The 12350-nt window shown below is 43.0% G+C and overlaps 1 protein-coding gene and 1 long non-coding RNA gene across 3 annotated transcripts in view; one reads left to right on the forward strand and one right to left on the reverse strand.

Moving 5' to 3' along the window:
• Positions 1-6275: 6275 nt before the first annotated feature.
• On the reverse strand, positions 6276-8789 carry LOC133229830 (uncharacterized). Its single transcript, XR_009730651.1, has 2 exons — positions 8601-8789; positions 6276-7308 (listed from the first exon to the last, which is right to left on the reverse strand). It is a non-coding gene; the product is annotated as an uncharacterized LOC133229830 (long non-coding RNA).
• Positions 8062-12350, forward strand: part of LOC133229810 (zinc finger protein 256-like) — a 30923-nt gene continuing 26634 nt past the window's right edge. Inside the window, exons 1-2 of one of the 2 annotated variants that reach the window (XM_061386568.1) lie at positions 8062-8526; positions 11922-12048. In XM_061386568.1, coding sequence (XP_061242552.1) covers positions 8491-8526; positions 11922-12048 — 163 coding nt within the window. In that variant the 5' untranslated portion in view covers positions 8062-8490. The remainder of the gene's footprint in view (positions 8527-11921; positions 12049-12350) is intronic. The other variant, XM_061386566.1, reaches the window with a different exon arrangement.

The following is a 12350-nucleotide window of genomic DNA, read 5'->3' on the forward strand; positions in this document are numbered from 1 at the left end:
GAAGAGCACTGAAGAAGGAATAAAGGTAAAGTTATTTTTCTCATTCTTAATTGATCTGATAACAATTTGTTTGAAATACTAATACCAACACATTCTATTATGTATGCTTATGTGTATGCATATCCTGTATATGTATGCTTCTATGTAAGTACAATTGTTTAGTCGCTCAGTGTGTCCAACTCACTGGTCGGATTGCAATATGCCAAGCTTCCCTGTCCTTTACCATCTTCACCAGAGCTTGCTCAAACTCGTCCATTGAGTTGGTGATGCTATCCAATCATCTCATCCTCTGTCGTCCCCTTCTCCTCCTGCTATCAATCTTTTCTAGCATCAGGGTCTTTTCTAATGAGTCAGCTTTTTGTATCAGGTGGCCTAAATATTGGAGTTTCAGCTTCAGCACCAGTTCTTCCAGTGAATATTCAGGACTGATTTCCTTTCAGGTGGACTGGTTGGATCTCTTTGCCATCCAAGGGACTCTCAAGAGTCTTCTCCAACACCATAGTTCAAAAGCATCAATTCTTTGTCACTCAGCTTTCTTTATACTCCAACTCTTACATCTATACATGACTACTGGAAAAACCATTGCTTTGACTAGATGGACCTTTGTTGGCAAAGTAATGTCTCTGCTTTTTAATATGCTGTCTAAGTTTGTCATAGCTTTTCTTCTAAGGAGTAAGCATCATTTAATTTCACAGCTGCAGTCACCATCTGTAGTGATTTTGTGGAGTCCAAGAAAATAAAATCTGTCAATATTTCCATTGTTTCCCCATCTATTTGCCATGAAGTGATGGGACCTGATGCCATGATCTTTGCTTTTTGAATGTTGAGTTTTAAGCCAGCTTTTTCACTCTCCTCTTTCACCTATGTTAAAAAGCTCTTTAGTTCCTCTTTGCTTTCTGCCATAAGGGTGGTGTCATCTGCATAGCTGAGGTTATTGATATTTCTCCTTGCAATCTTGACTCCAGCTTGTGCTCAATCCAGCCCAGCATTTTCCATGATGTACTCTGCATGGAAATTAAATAAGCCAGGTGACAATATTCAGCCTTGATGTGCTCCTTTCCCAATTTTGAACCAGTCTGTTCCATGTCTGGTTCTAACTGTTGCTTCTTGACCTGCATACAGATTTCTCAGGAGGCAGGTAAGGTGGTCTAGTGTTCCCATCTCTTTAAGAATTTCCCACAATTTGTTGTGATCCATACTGCCAAAGGCTTTAGTGTAGTCAATGAAGCAGAAGTAGATGTTTTTCTGGAATTCTCTTGCCTTTTCTATGATCCAACTAGATGTTGGCAATTTGATCTCTGGTTCCTCTGTCTCTTCTAAATCCAGCTTGAGCATCTGGAAGTTCTTGGTTCACACAGTGTTGAAGCCCAGCTTGGAGAATTTTGATCATTATTTTGCTAGCATGAGAAATGAATACAATTGTTCAGTAGCTGAACATTCTTTGGCACTGTCTTTCTTTGGGGTGGGGATGAAAACTGACCTTTTCCAGCCCTGTGGCCACTGGTGAGTTTTCCATATTTATTGGCATATTGAGTGTAGCACTTTCAAAGCATTGTGTTTAAGGACTTGAAATAGCTCAGCTGGAATTCCTTCATCTCCATTAGCTTTGTTCATAGTGATTCTTGCTAAGGCCCCCTTGACTTCACATTCCAAGATGTCTGGCTCTAGGTTAGTGATCACACCATCATGGTTATCTGGGTCATTAAGATCTTTTTTGTATGGTTTTTCTCTGTATTCTTGCTACCTCTTCTTAATACCTTCTTCTGTTAGGTCCATACTGTTTCTGTCCATTATTGTGCCCATCTTTGCATGAAAATTTCCCCTGGTATCTCTAATTTTCTTGAAGAGTTCTCTATTCTTTCCCATTCTGTTGTTTTTCTCTATTTCTTTGTATTGTTCACTTAAGGTTTTCTTATCTCTCCTTGCTATTCTTTGGAACTCTGCATTCAGATGGGTATATCTTTCCTTTACTCCTTTGCCTTTCACATCTCTTCTTTTCTCAGCTATTTTTAAGGCCTCCTCAGACAACTATTTTGCCTTTTTGCATTTCTTTTTCTTGGGTATGGTTTTGATCACTGCCTCCTATACAGTGTTATAAACCTCCGTTCATAGTTCTTCAGGCACTCTATCAGATCTAATCCCTTCAATCTATCTGTCACTTCCACTGTATAATCGTAAAGGATTTGATTGTAAGTAGAATGAATGACCTTAATTCAAGGGACTAGAGGGAAGAACTGGGATTGTTGTATTATGAGGTACACTATCTGTGAAATGGAGAATATTATTTGAAAGTGGACTTGGTTTAGTTGTCAATGTTTACTTCAAACTGTATTGTCCATGTGCTAAGATGCTTCAGTCATGTCTGACTTTGCAACTCTATGGACTGTAGCCCACCAGGCTCCTCTGTCCATGGGATTCCTCAGGCTAGAAGAATGGAATGTATTGCCATGCCCTCCTCCAGGGGATCTTCCTGATCCAGGGGTCAAACCCATGTCTCTTGTATCTCCTGAATTGGCAGGCAGGTTCTTTATCAGTGCAAAGAAGTATAACCTGATATGCTAACAAGATAGAATGGAATCATAAAATAATGAAAGCCACAAAAGCAGGAAAAGAGTAGAAAACAAAAATTGGAATAAAGGGACTTCCCTGGTAGCTCAGTGGTAAAGAATCTGCCTGCCAATGCAGGAGATCACTGGTCCAGGAGGATCCCTCATGCCACAGAGCAACTAAGCCCGTGTGCCACAACTATGGAGCCTGTGCTGTACAGCCCGGGAACAACAACTACTGAACCTATGCACTTCAACTACTTAAGCCTGTGCAACCTAGAGCCTGTGCTCCACAACAAGAGAAGCCAGTGCAATGAGAAGCCCACACACTGCAACCAGAAAGTAGCCTCTGCTTGCCATTACTAGAGAAAAAGGTCATGCAGCAACAAAGACCCAGCACACCAAACATAAATTTAAAAAAAAGAAAGAATTTACTTTAAACAAAGGAAAAGGGCAATGAATACAAATTAGTAACAAATATGCTACAGTCCATGGGGTGGCAAAGAATTAGATGTGACTGAGTGACTGAGCACAACACAGCATGGTAGATATTAATCCAACAATCCAACTATCTCATAGTCACTTTGAACAGCAAAAGACTAAATACAAGAGATTTCCAGGGTAGGTAGAAAACCAAGATCCTAAGTATTATCTACAGAAACGGTCTTAATCTTCTAAATTTGTAACAATTTGCCACAGGGGCAATAGAATATGAATCATGGAATTCCCTGGCAATCCAGGAGTTAGGACTCCACCTTTCCACTTCTGGGGCCCCGGGTTCAGTCTTTGGTGGGAGAACTAAAATCCTGCATGCCCATGGCTTGGCCAAAAAAAAAAAAGAAAGAAAGAAAGAAAAAATGCATACTGGGATAGAAGTGAAAGAAATGAAATAATTGGAAAAGACAAATTAGCAAACCAAGACAGGACTTATTTCTGATTTTGTGACATTGGTGTGGTCATGTCACATGGTAAATATGTAGTAAATAAACCTCTTTATTTACTATGGATTCATTGCTTAACAGTGTCCCTTAGTTATCTGTCATCAGACAAAATAATAATGTTATATTAATATTTCATTATACATTAACATTAATAATGTTATATTAATGCTTCCCAGGTGGCATTAGTGGTAAAGAACCCACCCGCCAATGCAGGAGACATAGGAGATGCGGGTTCAATCCCTAGGTCAGGAAGATCCCCTGACCTAGGGGATCTTAAGTATGACATGACAACCTACTCCAGTATTCTTGCCTGGAGACTCCCATCGACAGAGAAGGCTGGCAGGCTAAAGTCTACAGTGTCATAAAGAGTTGGACACTACTGAAGTGGCTTAGGAAAATGTTTCATCATAAATTTATTCAGTTATGGCTGGGTTAGAAACGACTTTATGACTAGTGGGGGCAAAAGTTAGTTGGTGAACTACTTCACTAGTTGGAAATCATTCAAGTCTTTGTGCTTTACTGAAATATACCCTTGACTCTATTGTAAAGATTCTGTAAATGGAGGAATAGGAAGGACACAGCCTCATTACAGCTTATTGTGAAGTGCCTGGTTGCTTAGTCAGGTCCAACTCTTTGGGGCCTCATGGACTGTAACTCACCAGGCTCCTCTGCCCATGGAATTTTTCAGGCAAGAATACTAGAGTGCGGTGCCATTTTCTCCTCCAGGGGGTCTTCCCTACCTAAGGATCCAACCCGAACCTCTTGTATTTCCTGCCTTGACAGGCAGATTCTTTACCACCTGGAATTTAACCCCAATAAATGTTTACAAAGTGTATAGAAATTTAGAAACACACAGTTATACTCCCAGTATAGTATGTGGGTTTACAATTAAGCTTTTAAATCCATCATTGGAATAGAGGTAGGTATGTAGGCCAATGGAACAGAGTATATAGCCCAGAAATGAATAGGTCCACATATGGTGAATCTGCTTACATCAAAGCCATCAAGAACAGACAATGAGGAAAGGATTGTCTTTTCTAAAAATGGTTTTGGGGAAAACTGGAGAGACACATACAAAAGAGTGGAACTGGATCCCTATCTTACACCACACACAAAAATCAACTCAGAATGGATGTAAAATTTGAACACATAACCTGGAATTATAAAGCTTCTAGAAGAAAACATAGAGTGAAAGCTCCTTGTTTTTTGCCTTGGCATTGATTTTTTGGGGGATTAACACCAAAAGCAACTAATAAAAGAAAAATATTAATAAACAAGTGGGACTACATCAATCTAAAAAAGCATCTGCACAGCACAGGAAACCAAAACTATCAACAAAATGAAAAGGGAATGTACAGAATAGCAGGAAATATTTGCAAATCATACATCTGATAAGTGGTTAATAAGTAAAATATAAGAAGAACTCATACAACTTAATAGCAAAGTAAATAAATAATCCAATTAAAATATGAACAGTGGAACTATATAAACATGTTTTCCAATGAGAGCCTACAAATGGGCAACAAGTACATGGAAATGTGTTCAGAATTACTAAATACACAAAATTGTAATGAGATATCATCACACACATTAGAAAGGCTATCATCAAACAAAGGATAATAAGTTTTAGAGAGGATGTTGAGAAATGGGAAATTTTTGTGCATCAATTCTGGGAATGTAAATTAGTGCAGCCACTATGGTAAAGAGTTGAGTTTTCACACACACACACACACACAAAATAGAACTAACCTAGTATCCAACAATTCCAGATACAGAGCTAGAGAAGACTCTTCAGAGTTCCTTGGACTGCAAGGAGATCAAACCAGTCAACCCTAAAGGAAATCAACCCTCAATATTATTGGATGGACTGATGCTAATCCTGAAGTTCGAATACTTTGGCCACCTGATGTGAAGAGCAGACTCATTGGGAAAGATCCTGATGCTGGGAAGGATTAAGGGCAGGAGGAGAAGGGGGTGACAGAGGATGGGATGGTTGGATAGCATCACCAACTCAATGGAGATGAGTTTGAGCAAACTCTGGGAGATAGTGGAAGACTGGGAAGCCTGCAGTCCATGGGTCTGCAAAGAGTTGAACATGACAGTGACTGAACAACAACCTAGCCATGAGAATGAAGGAACTCTTGCTATTTCTGACAACATCAACGGACCTTCAATGCATTGTGTTAAGTAAAAGAAGTGGAACAGAAAGACGAATACTCTGTGGTATCACTTTTATACAAAATCTTAAAAAGTCAAACTCATAGAAATAAAGAGTATAAGTGTTGTTACTGGTGTGAGGCGGGGTGGAAGAAATAGGGAGAGGTTGGTGAAAGGGAGCAAACTTCCAGGTATAAAATGACTAAGGTCTGAGGATCTAATGTAAAACACCATGAATAATGTTGATAAAACCATACTTTATAATTGATATATGCAAAGAGTGTAACATAAATGTTCTCTCATACACACGATGACTATATGAGGTGATGATGTATTAATTAACTAGATGAAGGAATGGTTTCACATGGTGTACATACGTCAGATCAGCAAGATGTACACATTGATGCATTACAGTTTTATATTATAACTCAATAAATCTTATTAGGAGAAGGCAATGGCAACCCACTCCAGTGCTCTTGCCTGAAAAATCCCATGGGTGGAGGACCCTGGTAGGCTGCAGTCCATGGGGTCGCACAGAATCAAACACGACTGAAGCGACTTAGCAACAGCAGCAGCAAATCTTATTAAAAAATAAATAACAAAATAAAACAATAAGTCAACCTCCTAGACATGTCTTTCTTTATTTAAGGTTTATTTTTAATTGAAGGATAATTGCTTTACAATATTGTGTTGGTTTCTGCCATACATCAACATGAATCAGCCATATACATATGCCTGATAGTTATACATATGTCATCTCCCTCTTGAACCTCCCTAAAACGCATGTCTTTCTTGATCAAACTAACAAATACCAAATCTCTTTGATACTTGCTGATACTTGATATCTGACAGATTTGTAGAAAGACCCTGATTCATAGGAAGGGAGTCACATGAATCATTCACTGAAACGAGGAATCTAAGCTTATTCTAAATCTTGCAGAGATTCATGTTCCTCAACTAATTTTATGGTGCTAGAATAACAGTCTCATAAAACTTATTAAATTCAGCTGTGTTTCCAGAATGTAATACAAGTTGAAAGCATCTCAGTAACTCAAGAATGGTTTAGTATTAGAAATACATTAACAGATTCGACATAATACTAATGAATTATAAAACATGTTTATATTAATAGGTACAGAAAAATAAATCTGTTGCAGGAAGGGGGACCCTTTCCAGGGCCCGAAACTAGGCTCTTGTCTAACACTCGGAAATGAATTGTCCGAGGAGACACATGTGCTGACAAAGCAAGAGATTTTATTGGGAAAGGGCACCTGGGTGGAGAGCAGTAGGGTAAGGGAACCCAGGAGAACTGCTCTGCTGCATGACTTGCAGTCTCCGGTTTTATGCAGATGGGATTAGCTTCTGGGTTGTCCTTAGCTGATCATTCTGACTCAGAGTCCTTCCTGGTGGCGCGTGCCTTGTTCAGCCAAGATGGATGCCAGAGAAAAGGATTCTGGGAGGTGGTCGGACCTGTGGTGTCTCCTTTTGACCTTTCCCGAACTCTTCTGGTTGGTGGAGGCTTATTTATTTAGTTCTGTGTTCTTTACCAGGACCTCCTGTCAATACAACTCATGCAAATGGCTCCTGTGGTGCCTGGCCAGGGTGGGCGGTTTCAATCAGTGTGCTTCCCCTAACAGATCCATTCATGTTAGAAAACAACACAACTATACAGAGAAATATATATATAATTAGTCAAAATGTACCAAAGAAAACACTACAGTAAATTAGCATTCTAGTAATAAAATAAGAGCGCTTTGTTTAAAATTAGCAAGCAAACAAGGCTCTCACTATTGGTGCTAGATCAAATATACTATACATTCTAACTGGTACCTTAACACAGACATTAAAGAATTTAAATAATTGAAAACCCACTTGGGCTTCCCTGGTGGCTCAGCTGGTGAATCAAAGAATCCGCTTGCAATGCGGGAGACCTGGTCTCAATCCCTGGGTTGGGAAGATTCCCTAGAGAAGGGAAAGGCTACCCACTCCAGTATTCTGGTCTGGAAAATTCTATGGACAGTATAGTCCATGTGGTCGCAAAAAGTCCGACACGACTGAGCGACTTTCACTTTCTTTCACTTTCAAGCCTATCTGAAAATATGATTATCTACATAGAAGAGTTTCAAAAAATAACATGAGTATCTGGCATATTTACGACACTTCCACAAGTTTGCTATATTTAAGATTAGTATCCAAAAGAAATTACAATTCCACAAATGAGAATCCTAAGGGCATAAAGGAAACCTTTTAAAAATATTTGCCTTATAACCAAAAACATTTACAGATACTCAAAATAAAATTAACAAAATATTTCGTGCGAATTTGCATTGGCGCCCTTGGCGTTCTGGGAAAGATGTGTCATCTTAATTCATGGCATGGATTCCTTGGCGATCAGTTGCAGAACGCATCCCTACCAATTGGTGTTTGGCCCCTTTAAAGGCGGCGAGTCACTGCTCTGGCGTGGCTTGGGAGAGGTCATTTCCTGGCGCCTTACGAGGCGGACGCAGGCCTCTTCTCCTGGCACCTGGGAACTACAAGACCCAGAGTGCCCAGCGTCGAAGGCGACGCTGCTGAGGCAATGATGGCGCAGGAAAAAAGCTATTTCCGCTGGGGCACAACACTAAGGGGCGGGACTTCTGGCCGCCTCCTCGAGGCGGACATTTTAAGTCCGCTGGTCCTGTTCGGTGTGAGAGGGCTGTCAGGACCCGAGTGACCAGAACAGGAAGGTCCGAGAGGAGGCGCTGTCGTTGCTGCACAGAGACGGGTCTGAACCTCGGCGGCACCGCCCGGGGTCCGCCGCTCCCGGGTCTCCCCGCCTCTCCTAGCCCTGCTACCCCCAGAGTCCGATGGCGACGGCGGCGGCTCTGAGGGAGCAGCCTCAGGTAAACGCTCGTCCTGCGGGCCCGCCCCGCCCTCATCCCATCAAACACTAAAGCCCCACGGGGCGGGGGCTCACCTGCGCGCAGCCCTGGCCCTGGGCTCCAGGATGGTCAGGCGGTGCTGGGTGGGGCCCTGCGTCTCACAGACAGCGTCATGACGCATGGGAAATGGGGACATTCGGAGGGACCGGTAGGTGCAGAGGCTTGGAGGGCGGACTGAGGCGGGGGAATTCCGTGACCTAGCATCAGCCTTCGGCTTGCCGGAAATAAGAGTGTTAGCGCAGTCAGCCCCGGGTTAGTGCATTAACGGGATGTAATCCCCAAGAGCTGTTTAAGGGGAAAAACGGGGTGGAGAGGGTTGATGAGGACATTGAGGTCCTGGGAGGTTGAATCTTCGTTCAGGGCCCCACAGCTGGTAAGACGCAGCACTGAGCATTGAGGCCCAGAGGTTAATCCGCCAGCCTGAGGTCAGCTGGCTTCCAGGGCCAGGCAGGAGTGCAGACGGTGAACGGTGGAATCCCACATTGGATGCATTCCTTCCTCTTCACACAATTCTCAGGGTTAAAGAAGTGCTTATGGAACCTGAACAGGAAAGTAGGGGGTGTCCCATTGCCTCACTGGCCTGCTCTCACCCCCATGTTCCCTGGACTTGTTGTCGCCCCGAGATACTTAATGGGCTTCCCTGGTGGCTCAGCGTAAAGACTCTACCTGCAATGTAGGAGATATAGGAGACACGGGTTTTATCCCTGGGTTGGGAAGATCCCCTGGAGGAGGGCATGGCAACCCACTCCAGTATCCTTGCCTGGAGAATCCCATGGACAGAGGATCCTGTTAGGCTACAGTCCATGGGGTTTCAGAGTGTCAGGCATGGCTGAAGCAACTTAGCACACACTCACACAGGAGACGCTTAATGTCCTTTATCCCCTCCTTGAATCCGAGGTTCCTGAAAAACGTCAAACCTACCGTCCTGAGTCCATGCTAGAGGTTATATGGAGAGGTGTTCCCATTTCTGGCAGTCACGGTAAACGTGCGTAAGGTCAACCTAACCCAAGATGTGCAAATGCCTAGAGGTAAAACTGAGCTCAGGAATATTCAGGACCCACAGGTCTCGTCTCTTTTAGGTAGGACTAAATAGCAGGTGGGTTGGAGTCAGGAGAGGAACAACTGCCTGAGATGTCAATTTTTGTGTTCTAGAGGAAATTAAAAGTTTCGGTTGTGGGATGGAGGTGATGTGATTAAAGCTTCATTTGGCTTTAGAGTGGAAAACAAACTGTGGGCTTGAGAGAGGAAGAAGGGCCATCATTGTGGAGGGTACTACCATAGTCCAGGTGAGGGTTAATGGAGCAGGGACATGCCTTGGAAAATGTGGCTGTATTCTGGCTGCGTGTTTTTGTTTTTATTTTTTGCCATCCCATGCAGCATGTGGGATCTTAGTTCCCCAATCTGTGATCTTGCATGTTCCGCCTGTGCTGGAAGCACAGTGTGTTAATAACTGGACCACCAGGCAAGTCCCTAGCTGCATGTTTTTAGAGGAGGCAGCTAGATTTTGTAAAGTGGGTGGTGAGGGAATGAAACGCAGGTACCTGAGATGACCCCTGGCTTTGCAGCTGTAGATTTGGAAGCTGCGTCAGTAGAGATAAGCAGGTTGGTACTAGGTGTAATATTCAGTGTGTTTATTCAGAGCTTTGTTTTAACCATGTTAAGAGTCAGATATTTTAGACACCAATGAGTGGAGGCATCAAATGAACATCTGACATACAAGTTTGGAATTCTTGAGAGTGATTCTGGTTAGAGACATCCAAAATGTAACTACAGTGTAGACCATACTGAATGACCTGTGTCTCAACATTTGGAAGAGGCAAGCTTCAGGCTGTGGTGGCAGATCTTTTAGGGAAGAGGTATGGAAGAAGGGGGCAGACGATTGGGTTTCTTACTTGCTTCCATACGTGATGGTGTCATTTACTTCATAAACATAAGTAAATGGCCAAGAAGTTTTGATGTATGAGACAGGATAGTCTGGCAGGCAGCCAAAGCTTCCAAGAGAAGAGTTAACACGAGGTGGATGAAGAAGCAAGGGGTAATTCATCCATATGACACTCAGGCCAGAACTGGTACTTCTTTACCACTTTATCAGCTCACCAAGTTTTGTGAGAACTTCGGTGATACCTGGCGTGTTTCATTCAACCTAGTTATATGGCCACGAGCAATAAAGTCATCTGTAAGAATCACTGGGCTTGGGGTAGGCGAGTAATGGGGCTGGAGTTTGAATGAGGGTAAGGGAACAGAGAAAGGTTGTCATTGCTGACTTACATCAAGGACAGTACAGAAGTACCATGGGACTATGTGTATCTGAGATCCACACACGGTTCTGTTGTTTTAAATCGGAGACAAGGATCAGAGTCATGCAGTAAGGCCTTTATAGATGATTTCTGATACTGCCATTGGGAATTGTTGAGAGTTCTGTGGTCATATTGGGTTCTGTTTGACTTTGCCATTTGTATTGTGGATACTGCCTGCCAAGTTGTGGTATAAAGCCTAACTAAGTTCAATGTGATGTGCTTCTTTGACATTTGGTGAAACTTGGGTGCCTTCAAATGACCTGAGTGCAAGTTCCTCTCCTCACCTATGGATAATGTCTCAGCCTAACAACCATTTTTACAAAGGAAACCAGATACTTCTAGGTAGCACTAGCCCTCAGAATTATTCAAATAACGTAGTCACATCCTCCTTGGAGTATCCCAACCCCTTCATCCCACAAAGATTCCTTCGCACAGACCCTGATTGTGCTGGGGTTTTTTGAGTACTGCTCCCTGTGGGCCTTTGTGGTGAGTGGTGAATTTATGTGATTAAAAAGTTACCGTTAGTTGCATTTGTCCAGTCTCAGATGTCATGTGTTAGGTCACCATCATAGCCCTATGCTGGGATTAGGAGAGAGTGATTTAAATACAGATAAGGTGTGGGAAGGGTAAGGAGATGTCTGTGGTGTGGGAGAGTGAGGTTTTGGTGGCCATGGTCATGTATGGCTGTGGGATACAGCGACTGAGGATGTGCAACCCAAGGAGTGATGTGTGCTTGAAGAGAGAGCATGTCTGATGGTGCGAACATGTCCAGGGCAATGCCCTTACCAGGGGAAATTGCTTGTCAGCAGGGGGTGGATCCCTCTATGCCAGGCCTATAGTTGAGATATATGTTCATCCACCTGCCTCTTGTTCCTGGTGGTTATACATAGTGATCAGTGAGCCTGTGGGAAGACAACCACACCAAGGTGCCAGGGTGTGATTGTTCTCTGAATTGGAAGGGCTGGGTGATAGACAGTCAAAGGGTAGATGTGTGGGGAAATGGACTGCAACTCTTCAGAGGTGTACTCTTTGTTGTTTCATCTATCACCATCATGGCAGGTCAGTGTGAACTTTGAAGATGTAGCTGTGACCTTTTCCTGGGAGGAATGGGGTCTCCTTGATGAGACTCAAAGATGCCTGTACCGTGATGTGATGCTGGAGAACTTGGCACTTATAACCTCCCTGGGTAAGAACTTCAAACTTTTCCTCATGACCTGAGGTAGTATCTGCGCTTTCCTTTTCCCCAGAGACAAGCTTGTCCTTCTCATGTCAGGACCATGGTCACTGCCTTTTTTTTTTTTTTTTCCAGTACTCTAGGTTGGTTCTGTGGTTGGTTGGGCTGAGGTATTTGCACTGCCATCCGTTTTCCTTGAAGAGGCCCCACATCTGCTACCCTGCAGCCTCCCCTGGAAGGATCCAGGGTCAGGAATCTTCCATTCAGCCTAATATATTCCACCATACTTGCCCTCTTCCTACTGCGTGACATCT

The sequence above is a fragment of the Bos javanicus genome, chromosome 18 (assembly GCF_032452875.1).
Source record: "Bos javanicus breed banteng chromosome 18, ARS-OSU_banteng_1.0, whole genome shotgun sequence".
Classification (NCBI taxonomy): domain Eukaryota; kingdom Metazoa; phylum Chordata; class Mammalia; order Artiodactyla; family Bovidae; genus Bos; species Bos javanicus.